This window comes from Ruditapes philippinarum, unplaced genomic scaffold (assembly GCF_026571515.1).
Source record: "Ruditapes philippinarum isolate M1 unplaced genomic scaffold, ASM2657151v2 ctg4252_1_1_1_1, whole genome shotgun sequence".
In the NCBI taxonomy this organism is placed as follows: Eukaryota; Metazoa; Mollusca; class Bivalvia; order Venerida; family Veneridae; genus Ruditapes; species Ruditapes philippinarum.
Genome location: NW_026858509.1, coordinates 42,464 through 57,546, shown reverse-complemented (window position 1 = coordinate 57,546; position 15,083 = coordinate 42,464). Strand labels below are relative to the sequence as shown.

Here is a 15,083-nt window from a genome sequence, read left to right as displayed (position 1 = left end):
TGAACAACAATACATTTTGCAACATATGTTACATACATTGTATGTTGCAAAAGTGATAAATGCTGGGTTATTTGTGAAATATATGTGACAAGGTAGATTTAAACGATAAGTTTGAATGTAAAGAACAATATGTTCATGAATATATAAAATTGATTAGACATAAGAAATACTGGTACATGTTTTATTATGTATTGATGTTTCATGATGTAGAGATATTAACATTAGATTGCCTGTAAACATGTCACATATTTTCCACAGTGTATGGTGAACAGTAACAGTTTTTTTTTACCATCTGGAAGAATTTTCACTTTATGTCAAGTTTAACCCTTACACTGATTGAATTGAAAGTGATTAGTCATTGCCATCAGTATATGGCCAGGCCAGTATGCAGCCTGAAGATATGTGCAGTTTTAGTAAGCTCTATTTTGTTGGTAACTCAATTTCTGTGTTTCTGTATTGAAACCCCTTTAACTTTGTATGCAATATTCCAAATTCAAAGCAGGGCAAATCCATTACACAAGTTCAGGAGGTTATGCGAATAAGGGTTACATACAGCCACCATTACCATTGAGACTAAGAAATTTTAAAAAAAATGTTGATAAGTGATTATAATTATAATGTACTATTATATAATCTTTATTGACAGGTTCTACATACATGGAGGGAGGATGCAGATTCCCCTAAAGTAAAAGTAGTTAAAGAACTTCCTGAAAATTGTCAACTTATGTAAGTATATACAGGTTTATATTAATACTGAATGTTTGAATCTTTTCAACTGTTCAGCTTTTCATAGGATAATTTTGACATTTATATAGTTTTTATATACATGGCTGCTGACAATGAAGTCATCACACTTTTTCCTTAAAAAAAGAGAAAATTGCTGTATTATAAATTTGTTATAAAGATTTCTGACAGATTATATGGCCATATATAAATGGTTGTTTGTATATACAAATAACTGTTTATATAAGACCATATAACATATCAAAAAATCTTTATTACTTATAATATAACTGAAACATAAAACATGGTTGAATATGCAAGAAAATATATTTGTATGGTTCAGGTCAGATTATCTGTTACTTGGGTACTTACCCTTTAGCAATAAGTAGTTTTAGTGATTTCTTTATAAATTATATAACCATGCATTTTAGTGATTTCTCTATGAATTATATAACCATGCATTTTAGTGATTTCTCTATGAATTATATAACCATGCATTTTAGTGATTTCTTTATGGATTATATAATCATGCATTTTAGTGATTTTTTATGGACTATATAACCATGCATTGTTTTAATTATAGATTATATAACCATGTATTGTTATAATTATGAATTATATAACCATGTATTGTTTAACAGGCATACATTGATTCAGCACCAGTATACATCCACATCATCCAGTAGAGTAAAAACAGGTCTTCAGAAGGCATCCATCTCTCTACCCCATTTATTCAAGTATGTGTTCTCTGAAATGTTATTTGATATAATGAAATTACGTTAGATCGTATTAGGATCTGTTCTTTGTTATTCTAAGAAATTTTGATCTGAGAAAAAAAAAATACTCAAAAACTTAGGAGCCAAAAGTATAGTGTGGTCAAACCACAAAGGAGTGCAAGCAAACTTGAATTAATAATAAAATCATTTTTTGTATCAAAATTTTCTGCTTAGGTTATTATTGAAGTGTGTTTTGTATTATTATTCTGGTGTGTATTACGCAAAACAAAATGAAATTTAAATGGAAGAACAAAATTATGACATTGATGAATATACAATTATACATTTTTGCAAAAAAAAATATGGATAAAGGATCTTATTTTTACATAAAATTAATTTCCGAAGAAGTTACTTTGGTGATGTGACATTGTTTGTAATACAGCAAATTTTTAAAAGACATTTTTATTTTACTTTGTAGATTTTTAGACCATTTCTCAGCTAGCAGTGTAGGCTGGTATCCAGTACCAGAAACAGATTTACATAAAGTACTTAGATTATCAAATAATGCTGAAATAGAAGAGGAACCAGAAATTGAGGTATATATTAAATTTCAATCAATCTTGCTAGATTTGTTGAATTTTTTTCGTGCAAGGAAACTGTCCAGATAGCAGGCATAAGAAAATCTGTGGTTGTACTCCAGAAACTACTTGTGCTTGAAATATTGCTAAAAGATGCATCTGTCATCATTCTTAATTGATAAATCTATATGGTCATATATGGCCTAAATCTATATGGTCATATATGGCCTAAATCTTTATGGTCATATATGGCCTAAATCTTCATGGTATTATATGGCCTAAATCTATATGGCCATATAAGGTTTTAACAGCATCAGTTTGACTTAAAATTCAAAATAGTTATAACTGACTTATGTTAAACTAGAGAATAGTGCTGTTTAGGAGTTGACAAGATTCATTAGTTCATAATTACTGAGCCAGGTAAACCTGAAAGCAGAATGCTTGAAGACTTTAAATCCAGTTTTGGGGAAAAACCAAAATTTAATTTTGACATGGTAGAAGTTTGGAGACAAATACCATCTGATTGGTTAATTTTGTTAACATTTTAAAATTATCTAATGTTATATATATGTATTTCTAGTCTGGTTTTCCATTTTGAAGTAAGAAACCTTGAAAAATTTATATGACAATCTTTAGCTGTTAAAATAAAATTCTAGCAACTGACTGGCAGCATATTATAGTACTTTACTTTTGAAATATTAATCATTCACAATTTATGTCTCATAATGCTTGGATTGATTTTTTTTTTATGACTTATTTAAAATATGGAATACAGATTTCAGAGTATAATAATTATTTCAACAAACGGTACATTAAATTGTGTATGTATATTTTATGGTATTGTTTTATTTCAGATTGTTGTATCTATTATCAGTGGTATACCAGGATCACACCAGGGAGAAATGTGTGATGTTCTCTCTAAACTTTCTAAGGACCAAAATAGGTAAAATATTTAGTGGTCTGTATATGTATGTAGTATAAGTAATACAAAACTCTTTCACAGGTTGTATGACCCAATATATAAACAAGAACTTGAGATGTTGGGTGAGGGTTATATAGCAAAGAACTGTTTATATAACCTGAGACACTGGGTTAGGGTTATAAAGAAAATAGCTATTTATACAAGGTCTGTAACAATTTTATGTACTTAGACCTCTGTAGCAAAGTTGTTGAGGTTGTTGCCACTGTCTTGCCTATTACTAGTGTGGGTTTGATTCCGAGTTGCACTTTGAATATTTCATGTGGCAAAGCTTTTCCCCTACATTGTAACCTTGTGAAAAAACTTATTCTACAAAACTTTCAAACTTTTTTATTCTACTAAACTTTCAAACTGTTCATGAAATAATGTTAGAGAGGCAACTGAACTCTTCTTTCCCTACACCATATTATCACCTTAGTGCAGTAACAGGTTTTAATAATCTCATTTTATAATTATATAGCCTGTTATTGCACTCAGGTGACAATATGCCATTTATAATGTTCTGTCTTATCTAAAACAGTTCCATAAGAATGATGGCTAAATTGAAAGTATACATTTATTGTTTGTTTACAGATATGTGATACTAAAGCCACCTCTGGATGGATCACAACAATTTAACCCAGTAGATATACAAGCCAAATTGAAAGCTACACTGAATGTACATAGAAGGAGAAAACAAAGTCAGTCACATATGTTAAACACCAGGGTGTTATATATTGTACCAGGGTAATATGTCCTGAAATACATTGAATATTTCTAAGCTATAAAGAAGTATGATTGTGCCATTAAATATCTGAGGTTCAAGTCCTAATTTGGCTGGTCATATTTGTGAACCTTTGACAACAGTGTCCTTTTTAGAAAATAATAGTTTAATCAAGTTATTTTATGGAAGTTAAGATTTTTCTACGCAAGTTTGTGAAGCACTGGTGGAAGGGCAGTTGTGTTCTGAATGTATAATGTTATGTGCTGAAAATATATATTATATGACCATAATCATGTCTACATGAATTAAAAGACACTTGAAAGTTCATATACTTTTGACAGATGCAAAATGTCATACGTTTTGAATTGGTTTTCAACACTTATTTTATGATGTAGGTTAGTGGAATTTATACTGAGAAATTTTATGAACACTTTCAAATTCAATAGATCGTCTTAGAATCAGATTGACTGTGACATGTTAATTTTTGCTTTTACAACCTTTCTTTTCTTTAGATCATTTTCTCCGTCTAATAACTTGATTGGCTTACATTTAAGTTTCACAAAAGAAATCTGTATTACATTTATGAAAAAATATATTTGTAGGAATACGGTCTTTGAAGAATAATTGTGAAGGATTATCCTTTGAAATTGCTATGATTTTTTTTATATAAACTAACTAATGAATTTTAAATTTAAAGGTATACAGATGTAGTAAGTGTTGTTCAAGCAGTAGAATGTCACCCTGATGTTGATGTGAGGAGGCATTGTGTTATAGGTAAGTGATTATATTAATACTGTAGATTTGTGGGCCTATCTGTTATCAAAGCCTTAAACTTCAAATTATTTGTTTGTTGATGCTATGGGTTTGAATTTTGCTAGATTCTTAAATTAATTGGCCAAGCCTGGTGGTTCTGCCTTAAGGTCAATTAGTTTAATTAAGTTGATGTAGAACAAGATAATAAGAAAGGTGCTAGGGGTTGGGGGTGGATGGTAGCTTGCCCTTTCCAATACTGTCCATAGTCAGGCTCAGTCAAGGAGAGCCTTCAATCTTCAATTATTTCATTTTAGACATTCTTTAGGGATTATTTATTTTCCATATAGATCTAGACCAACCTACACATCTAGGCAATCTTATCATGCATTATTAAGCTGGCTGACCAACTTCAAGTTTTCATCTTGATATCTCCAAATTGATCATGGACTGGTCCAAAAATGGAAGCTGGACAAGTCCATTTAAGAAATTCAGCTGGCTACAGGTTAAGCTAGAAAAGTTAAGTAAATCCAATGTAATTAACATTTCAATGTTTATTTTTAATGGAAAGAAAATTATGAATGACATGCTGAACTTACTGATTGCATTTCAGTAATGAGGGTTAATACATACCTGGGAATAATAAGAAAATTTACATATGTTTGTCTTTTATTTATATTTGACAGGTTCTGTGACAGCTTGTGTTGATCCATTAAATGTTTATATGGAGCATAAGTAAGTCATGTCTCAATTTTTCAATTATATTTAGATTGAGGTAATGTTTTGTATTAATCCAATTTTGAAGTTTTACGTAAAATCATACATCGTTATCTCACAAATCTGGACCTTTTAATCCAGAAATTGTATAATGAATTTGCTCAGCTTTGAATTTGAAATAGAATTGAGTCTCAGGTCATACTGCACTGATATGTACACTGGCCTGACTCTATACTGGAGGCAGAGACTAATAATCTCATTGTATACAAGTTAAGGTTTTAAATCTTAATTTTATAATGAGTTTCACAAGCAGTTGATCTGCTCTTATTTATTTACAGTAAACTCCGCTATGTTCCTTATATCCGGAGTTCCGTGTAAGCATATAGCGAATTAGTTCCTTGTATCAGGAGTTTTTATAGCGAACAGATTTACAAATAACGAACTGATTGTTTACCATCGTCCGCCATTTTGAAGAGCATTTGATAAAGAAAAAATGGTCATTTATTTCTTTTTTAGACACAATACCCCAGAGAAAGCATACTTTAAGGAATTTGAAAATACTTTGCTATTTCAGTTTTAGTTTTACTCCCTTTCTCAATTTCTCATTAAATATCATCTTTTGTTTTTAAACTCGGTGCTTTTCGTTTTCTTTCCATGATAAAGAATTAACAAGATTTTCGATTTTTTCTTCCTTTTATATTGAATATCTTCTATTATATTCTAAGGGTGACTTTTACTAATGAAAGATGTAGGTTTTTTTTTTCATTTCAATCGAGGGTACTTTGTAGTTTTTAATGGATTATGTTTGCAAGCATGCATGATTATGTTGAAAACCGATTATAAATGATCATAATTATTCTACTCGAGCAAACCTATTAAAGAAAAGAAATAATACAATAAAAGGAATAACCGTTTTATCTTGGTGACAATAACTCATGCTAAAAATATCCGAAATAGAAAACATTTACATACCGCTATACAAATTCATTTTCATAGATGTATTGAAGTACATACAACAATAAATGGTACATTCCGCCGTGCCAATGAAAACGAAAGTTGAAAATGCGGAATATATTTACGAATAGCCGATATTTAGGAGTTTGTTATAAAAGTGTAATTTTCTGCAATTTTAACTAAATTGGGACTAAGAAATGAGTTCCTTATAAGCGATAATTCCTTATAACCGTGTTCGCCAAAACCGTATATTTTTATATTAAATAAAGAAGGGCAAAATTCGATAAAAAAATAAAATGTTCCTTATAACCGGAAGTTCGCTATAACCGTGTTCCCTATAAATGAAGTTTACTGTATCATGTTAAATCAAAATTAATTTATTTGTTACTTATTACCAAAAATAGATTGTTAAAGCTGCTCAGAGCTATTTCAAACAGTTTTCATGAGATTTTGAATTCAAACAAAATTGTCTTCTATGCTTTCCTTTTAACATTCTAGAATTTTCTATAAGCTGTGCTTATTGCTTTCTTTTTCTTATGAACATTTTCTTTCCCCTCATTAATTTGAGCTTTGAACTTTAATTTTTGTGACTTCATTTTCTGATATGAACTGTTTCCAAGAGTTCTCATAATGTAAATTATTATCTTTAAGTATTTAATCATTTACTGCTTTAAAAAATCCATCATGTTTTTCATTTACTTTACATTATATTAAAATGATTATTTTTTCAGGATGACATTTCCATACTTGTTGAATGCATGTGCACAGGGTTGGGTGAATCAAATTGTGATGACTTCTTCAACAGCTCTAAAGGTAAAACAAGTTATCATGACCTGTATGATATAAGAAATGCTTCCAATCAATTACAGTGTCCATGGCAACAAATTAGTATTCATTCCTATATTTATAAAATTCCTTATCTAATTAGTCAAAAATGTAATATGAAGTAAGACAGTGTGTTGGAATACAAGCTGAACTTGTAGAAAAATGTGCTAGCAAAACTTTATGTTGCTGTGCTTTAGAATGTAAAATAAAATTGTGCTGCATTTTATGCTATAAAAGAGAAAACAGTAGACAGGACATGAACTTGAGATATATGGCATCTATGGTGTCTGATTACAGTCTGCAGTGTTCTCTTTCAGTCACTACATCTTTTGAAATTTTCCCTAAAAATGATGAATGGCTTAGTCCACATTGAAATATTAACAAGTCTATTTAATATATTGAGCTTGTGTAATTGTTACAGTGAGCTGCCAATAGCATAAGAGTCTACTAGACAGGTGTCTGGTTAGTCTTGCCAAAGGAACCACTAGTGCACACAGAGGTGTTATTTATTTCAACATTTAGTTACAATTTGTTCCAACAGTTTGTCACATAAGTGACATTTTGTTCCAACAATTTGTTTCAAAATTTTGTCACAATTTGTTTCAAAAATTAATGCCTTTCACTATTACTGTCTTGATATTTACAGAATGATGATTTAAATGAGGTACAGCATATGTTAAGATCTGTAAACAGTGATGTTGCCTTCCTGCTAGCAGAACAGGGTAATGTTTCTAGGTAGGTTGATTACACAAAAGAACAACATTTTACTTCAAGATTGTTATTCTGTAAACGTTTAGCTTAACTGCAAAATGTCAAATGATTAATACTTTTACCTGTTCACTTGCATGAGCATAATGTCACTTTAGAAAGTTGAAAAAAGGTAGCTATAAATGCAGAGGCTACAAGCTTGATTCCCTGTATCTGCAACTTAAAATTGCTAATTAGACCTAACTAGATGTTTTATATTGATATTGTATAAGGACCTGTTGCTTATTTTGGACTGAAAAAGGCTGTATTTTGCCATGCATGTAACCTCTAAAATAAAACCAATGATTCAACTAACATAATCCTGGGGAAGTCCCGGTGACGTATATTTTAAAAGCAATTGTGAAATGAAAATGTTGTAATTGCAGGAGTATGGACTTGGATGCAATACTGAGTGAAGACAGTTTCCGCCAGATAGAGAAGGTTCGTGCACGATACCTGCTATGTCCAGCCTGGAGGCAAAGTTCAACCAGACCGCTTAGACAGCTCTTGAGTACTGTGCAACTCAAGTTTACCCTGCCACTTGATAGATATAAACTGGTTGCAAAATTAAGAGGTATTTGTTTAAGTACTTGTGAATTATGAAATAGATGTAATAGCTTTGAAAGAATGCTTTCACCTTGCATGAAGTCACAGTAACCAAGTGGCATAAATTGCACATTTTGCAAAGAGGATTCTTTTTTGTCTCAGTGAATAAGCAAAAAAAATGGGCTAGAATTTAAACAATTTAGTTTTAGAACTCTTTGTTCACTTAATAATAACAAGTGCTAGAATTTATAGATACCGGTATATTGTACTGTCTTATCATGTTACTTCAAAAATATAAAGATTTACATATGAATACCTTTGTTTTATCTGTTTTGTTAGATCAGTGAATGATTTTAGTTTAGAATGGGACACATTTTTCTGTGACAATTAAATGGAATATAGTTGATTTCACACCAGTCAGCATCAACCCATGAATCAGTTGATTCAGATTGGAAAGTTTGCAGTAATTTTGTTTAAAATAAGTTACCCAATTCCAGAACTACTTGTCAAAATAGGACTGGCATACTGTTACAAACTTGTAGTAAATACCCGTTTACCTTATCACTGTTTTATCTAGTTTGAAAACCTAAGATACTCTATTAGATACTCTATTGAACAGTTATGCATTTGTGGTTTTATCTCACGCCCATGCAAATTTCACAATCTTCAAATTAACATTATCTGTTTCAGGCATGAAGAAAACTCTAGCATCATTTCCATTTTCTGGCAACATTTACAATGTCCAAGGAAAAGTCAGATTTACAGGTAAATGCCAATTGAAGGAATATTTTTTCTTTGTTTTTTACACACAAGTGTTTGGCAAGTATTAGATCTGTACTAAATTTTTTTCATGATTTCATTTGAAATAACATCAACATAAGAGGACAGTTCTGCACTCTATCATGTAAAATAAATTTCACTCCTAAAACAAGCAAGGTTTGTCATGTATGCAGGCATATATAGTGGGGCGGGAAATAAGGTCTCTGCTGTCAAAATAGTGCAAATTGTGATACAAGCATGAAACTTTCAGGAAATTATCTTTAGACCATTTAGATTTCAAAAAATAGTGGGCCCAAAAATATCTCTGCTCATTCAAGATGGCCGCCATTTTCAAGATGGCCGCCATTTAAATTTGATGTACATAATAGATCATTCATTCAAATTTTTTGTACAGACCTGAAACTTACACCAAAGCATGCATATAGTTTCCCCTTTTCAAAAATTTAAATCTTTAAGCAATTTCTCTTGTATATTTCTTCAGAATCCAAAATGGCGTCCAATATGGCTGCCAATTTTAATGAAAACTGATATATCTCTTTTGTAGTATAATTTTTTGCACACGGTATGCGTAATTCCATATAAACTTGTGAAATATATTAGAAAAAAAATCAAATTTTTGGTTAACCACATTGTTAGTCATGTTTTTAGTTTTTTGTACAAAAAAAATCTTTAAAAAAATCAAAGAAAAAGTGCCATTTTTTTCATTTTTCTCTTACATGGTTTTCTAGGTCTATGTACAAAATTCCAAAAGTTACATAGTTTCTTAAAGTGTATTTGACATTCAATCAACACTATGTTTTATTGTATAATTGTAACAAAACAAACAACAATGTGAAGGTTTTATACTTATTAAAAGTGTGTGGGGTAAATTTATCAGACAATTGTAAGTTTTTTATGCAAGTATTCACTGTAAAAGTATTTTTTTTCAATTGCCACTGTGTTCGAACCGTAGGTCCGATTCGCTTGCAATTTGGACTGTTGGAAAGTGTAGAGGAAGTCCTAGACACACACCAAGTCTCATGGCCGTAGCCCAAATACAAGGCCGGCACCAAAATATAACCTTGCCAAGTAAAGAAGACCTCTTTAAAAGTTACATAAAACACTTTTGTATCATTAAGTGTACATGCAATAAAAAAATCTTCTCAAAAATCAAAATGCATAGAGCACAGGTACTAAGCTGGCATGTAGCAACACCTTGGGTCTTTATTAACACATTTAATGAATTATGCTCATAGAGCCATCTGAGTTCACAGACTTGTATAGGAAAACACATTAAAAACATCTAATGTTAAACTTCATTGACTTGAAATAAGATATTTGGGATGTAGACTGATATAACATGCATAGATTTGTATGATGCTACTGCAGTCTAAAATGGTTTTGCAATGGTATCACTTAATTTACAAAGACTACTGTAATAAATCTGTTTTCTCTTAACCTACACTATCCGACGCATATACAGTAATCATGTATCATCATAATTATGTTATAATAATGATATGTCATGGACAACATGGTCCAAATTTACCAAACACAAAAGGTCACTAAGTTATATGGACTCGTATATAGATATGGTTATTAAAGTTCTCTCGCGTGAAATAAAAAAATTGAAAGCAGATATTGAGCATGTTTCTGTAAAAGCAACCAGATTCAATTATGACACAAATCATGTGTGTAATGACATAATTGACACTCCCAAAATGATCTTGTTACCTTTTTTCCAACAATGATCTTAGGTGAGTGATCCAGGGTCATCATTACCCTCTTATTGAAAGAAAAAAATAAGATATGATTACTTTAGGAAATGCTAGTACACTTAGTTTGTATCTTAACTTTTCAAAAAGTTGCATGCAGGCCAGTCCATATCATTGATATATATGTTTCACATCACATACATTTTGTTGGCTTTTAAGCCATGTTTATATTATAAATATAAAATTGTGGTGGAGTCAAAAATATGCGTTTATGGACTACCTTTATACCTTACATTCAAGTACATGTTTGCTATTTTAAAGTTACATTAAATATATTTAATAAAAAAAGAAAAAGCGACATTTCATTAATAAATTGGGTTTCATATCGACTCCAGACCTTATTTTGGTGTCCAGACAACCAAAATGAGTTTAATGAGCATACAAATGTGCAACCTCATTGTGGCGAATACGGAAGTACAATTTCTGTTTGCATGATAAACTCCGCCTTCGGATCATCCGTACATCAATATTAAATCAACAAACATGACTATAAGTAGCAGTCCTTATTTAACGGTATATTTCCGCATTGTAACGGATGTTTTCATACAAATTTAATCTTTTTCATGAGATGATTATTTTTCTGAACCCCAGGCCTTGTGCACCGTGAAGCTTAAACGGTTAAAGTGTGTCTTATATTTGCTGTGTTTCAGATAGCTACTATAACACCGTGACGTAGCGCATACACGAGCTGATTATAGTCCTCGTTTGCATGTTAAAATTCGTATACGAACTTTAGTGTTACCGTGGGGTTTTCCAATTAAAATCCCTATTTATGAACAATCTTTGATAAGATTTACAACGATACTGTTAAAAAGGTTACTGAAACTGTAGAATGCTTGGTTTTTAGGCCGACAGCAAAAATATTTCTACATATTTATTTAATGTAGCTTTAAGCACGTTTAGTTGATTTATTGTCTTCTTATATGTCTTTACGATTAACAATTAATATATGATATCAAATATATTGAAACAAGAATTATCATGCAACCAAATTTAATAACTGAATGTATACACATGTTTGTATGTGCATTTCTTGCTCACCCACCAAATGGCCCGAAGGAAGACAAAAATACTTTCATCCAATAAAAAGTACTTTTTAAGTTGGAACATTTGCATAAGAATTCATAGAAAAGTAAAAAGGCAAAGAAATAGAATGAACTTAGCTATGTAGATTTTCTGTTGTTTTTTCTTTCACAATTATCATATAAAATTACCCCACCCACTTTCACAAAATATAAAACCTACAGATTTAATGCTTTTCTTACATTCTTTACAATAAACACATGATATTAATGGAATGTCAAATACAGTTTAAGATATAAAGTAACTTTTTTAACTTTGTACATTACTTTAGAAAATCAAATTTGAAAAATATGAAAAAAATGGAATTTTTTCTTGATCTTTTTTAAAGATATTTTTAGACAAAAACTTTTAAAATGTTTACTTTTATTGAGATTAACATATAATTTGATTATCTCTGATATGTTTAAACACTTTTTTTATCATAATAAACATAATTTGTGCAACAAATTATACTATAAAAATGATATAACAGTTTTGCACAAAATCGACGGCCATATTGGACGCCATCTTGGATTTGGAAGAAGTATGAAAGAGAAATTTTGTGAGATTTAAATTTTTGAAAAGGAGAAATTATATGCATGCTTTTGGTGTGAGTTAAAGGTCTGTACAAAAAATTGTAATGAATGAGTTTTTTTTTTTTTTTTTAATTGCGTTTATTTAAGGTCGCCGCCGGAAAGCCCATATGGGCGACCGTACACTCAAGTCGGGTCATCCTAGAGCGTCCCGCCGAGATTTTTCGTCGATTTTTTTCCAGCTTTATTGGTGGAGGAAGACCCCAGGTGCCCCTCCGGGCATTATTTCAGGCACGAGCGGGCACCTGGGTAGAACCACCGACCTTCCGTAAGCCAGCTGGATGGCTTCCTCACATGAAAGATTTCGACCCGAGTGAGGATCGAACCTACAGTGGTGAGGGACCTGTGATCTCAAGTCAATGACTTTAACCACTCGGCCACGGAGGCCCCTAATAATGAATGAGCTAGAATGTACTCAAATTTATATGGCGGCCATTTTGAAAATGGCGGCCATCTTGAATGAGCAGAGATATTTTGGGGCCCACTTCACTTTTGAAATCTACATGGTCTAAAGATGATTTCCTGAAAGTTTCATGCTTGTATCACAATTTGCACTATTTTCTCAATTTCCCGCCCCACTAATAGCAATCATCAATTTTGATAAAGTAGGAAAATTATTTCATGATAATTTGTACTGGTGACAATGTATTTAATGCTGTTTACTCCCCTGTGATGTTCAGAAAGATTTATGTGGAGAAGTGAAATGTTGGTGTGACATACTCCCAACCAAATTTAAGAAATTGGAACAGTTAATTTGAAGTATAAAGGGTTACAATCTCAAAATGAAGTCCTGACAGTATAGAGCCTGGTCAGAATGTACAGATGTACAAGATATCCTGGCACTATACTGATGGCAAAGGCTAATCACTTTCAGTATCAGCAAGTAAAGGGTTACTGTAATATGTATGAATAATTTAGGTGCCAAGTCAGAGGAAAGCATGGAAATTCACTACACAACAATGAGTGGAGTTTTATCTATAAGACCATATAATGAAACCACCAAAGATAGGGCTCAAAATCCAGGAAACTTTATGGTGTTCACAGGCTCTGATCTGACTCTGGCAAAACTAAAGGACTGGTTGAGAGAGTGTGCACCAAAGGTTTGTTAACAATAATTCACAATTATTATATTGTTAGGAACACTCTGAAAATGCAAAGCTTGCATAAACATAACTTGAAAGGACTTGTATAATTATGAAAGGTATCTAAAGATATAGAAATATTTTAAAGGTTAGTTGTCTCTCATAACTTAATGATTTAATTTAATGTAATGATTTGTGGATTTGAGGATGCCATCTATCATTAAGAAATGTGGCAGTTTTGTGGGTGCCTTTTCAGTTTTAGAATTTGATATTGAAATCTCATAAATAAAAGGCACAGAAGCTTCAAGTTTAAAAATTAGGCTCAATAGATATGTATTTAGAACTGATTTTGTCACTTACACAGACCAGTATAATTCACTTATAAATTTATGCTTTTTCAGAAACCTGAAAAGAAAAATTTGATGTCAAGGAAAGATATTACTAGTGATGTGAAAAACAAAATACATGTAAGTTTTAACTGTTAATGAAAACTAATTACATGTTATAAATGTGGATAAAGATTATTGTAAATATGTTCATATGCTAAATAAAATATTGAATTGAATTAAAGAAAACTACCATGGATAAGAATATTGTAATGCAGATGTTTTATTTTTTTCAATTTTGTCATAATGGTCAGAAGAAAAGTAGAGCTATCCTACCCTGATGTCAGTGTTGGTACATGATTAAGATTTAGCATATAATTTCATAATCATAAGTAACTGAAAAAAACCCATGTGAAACATCATGGTTATGCATATATTAAAATCATCAATTTTAGGTCATTGTCAAAGATCAATAACTATATCCTATATTTTGACTGAATTATAACTCTTTTTGAACATAGAAGTCCTGGTTTGCTAAAATTATACAGCCTCTGAAAGAGTTTATGTCATACTTCAAACATGTCCTTGATGTCATTCTTGTTGATTGCTGTCTAAGACCCATAGCTCTAACAAAGCTTTCTACTGAATTACTACTTTCAAACATAAACCCACTGGCTAAAATTTTACATGCCGAAGCTATCAGGTTCAGATATTTCTATAACTGCATTGAAAAAATAAATCTCATTAATGTCAAGGCTATAAATAATAATTTTATTGTTTTTGCAGAAGGAACATCATCTGGACCCACTTCCGGAAGGTTGGTTCTATAATGGTACCCAGTATGTCAGCTTTGATGGCTCAAAACAAGATCAACACCCAAGTATCCTTTACTTACCTAATCATGATAATTTGAGGTCTATTTATTTTCATTTAGTTTATTTATACAGGCAGCTGAGGCCAGTCCGAGTATCTGTGCTGATTAAACCATAGTTTGTGCCGTCATTTGCTTGCCATAGTATTATATTTTGTTCGTTAGTAGATAACACATGCATTTAAGGCATTTCTTTCAACAACGCAATTCTCTATCAGACCAACCAATTAAAGTTTAACTCGCAATAGGACAATCTATCATTTGTGGCACTTAAAATTACATGACTTTCACCTGCTGGGCCCCTTTCTTGGCAACATGCATGTTTCAGCAGGAAATTACATGACTTTCACATGCTGGGCTCCTTTCTTGGCAACATG

General features: G+C 31.3%; 1 protein-coding gene across 1 annotated transcript in view; it reads left to right on the top strand.

Moving 5' to 3' along the window:
• LOC132753444 (dynein axonemal assembly factor 9-like) overlaps positions 1–15,083 on the top strand; it is a 103,626-nt gene that overhangs the window by 86,105 nt on the left and 2,438 nt on the right. The window contains exons 21-34 of the mRNA XM_060743919.1: positions 647–726; positions 1,365–1,460; positions 1,918–2,035; positions 2,872–2,960; positions 3,570–3,722; positions 4,397–4,473; positions 5,136–5,184; positions 6,852–6,933; positions 7,592–7,680; positions 8,079–8,266; positions 8,929–9,003; positions 13,346–13,527; positions 13,911–13,976; positions 14,622–14,715. Coding sequence (XP_060599902.1) covers positions 647–726; positions 1,365–1,460; positions 1,918–2,035; positions 2,872–2,960; positions 3,570–3,722; positions 4,397–4,473; positions 5,136–5,184; positions 6,852–6,933; positions 7,592–7,680; positions 8,079–8,266; positions 8,929–9,003; positions 13,346–13,527; positions 13,911–13,976; positions 14,622–14,715 — 1,438 coding nt within the window. The remainder of the gene's footprint in view (positions 1–646; positions 727–1,364; positions 1,461–1,917; positions 2,036–2,871; positions 2,961–3,569; positions 3,723–4,396; positions 4,474–5,135; positions 5,185–6,851; positions 6,934–7,591; positions 7,681–8,078; positions 8,267–8,928; positions 9,004–13,345; positions 13,528–13,910; positions 13,977–14,621; positions 14,716–15,083) is intronic.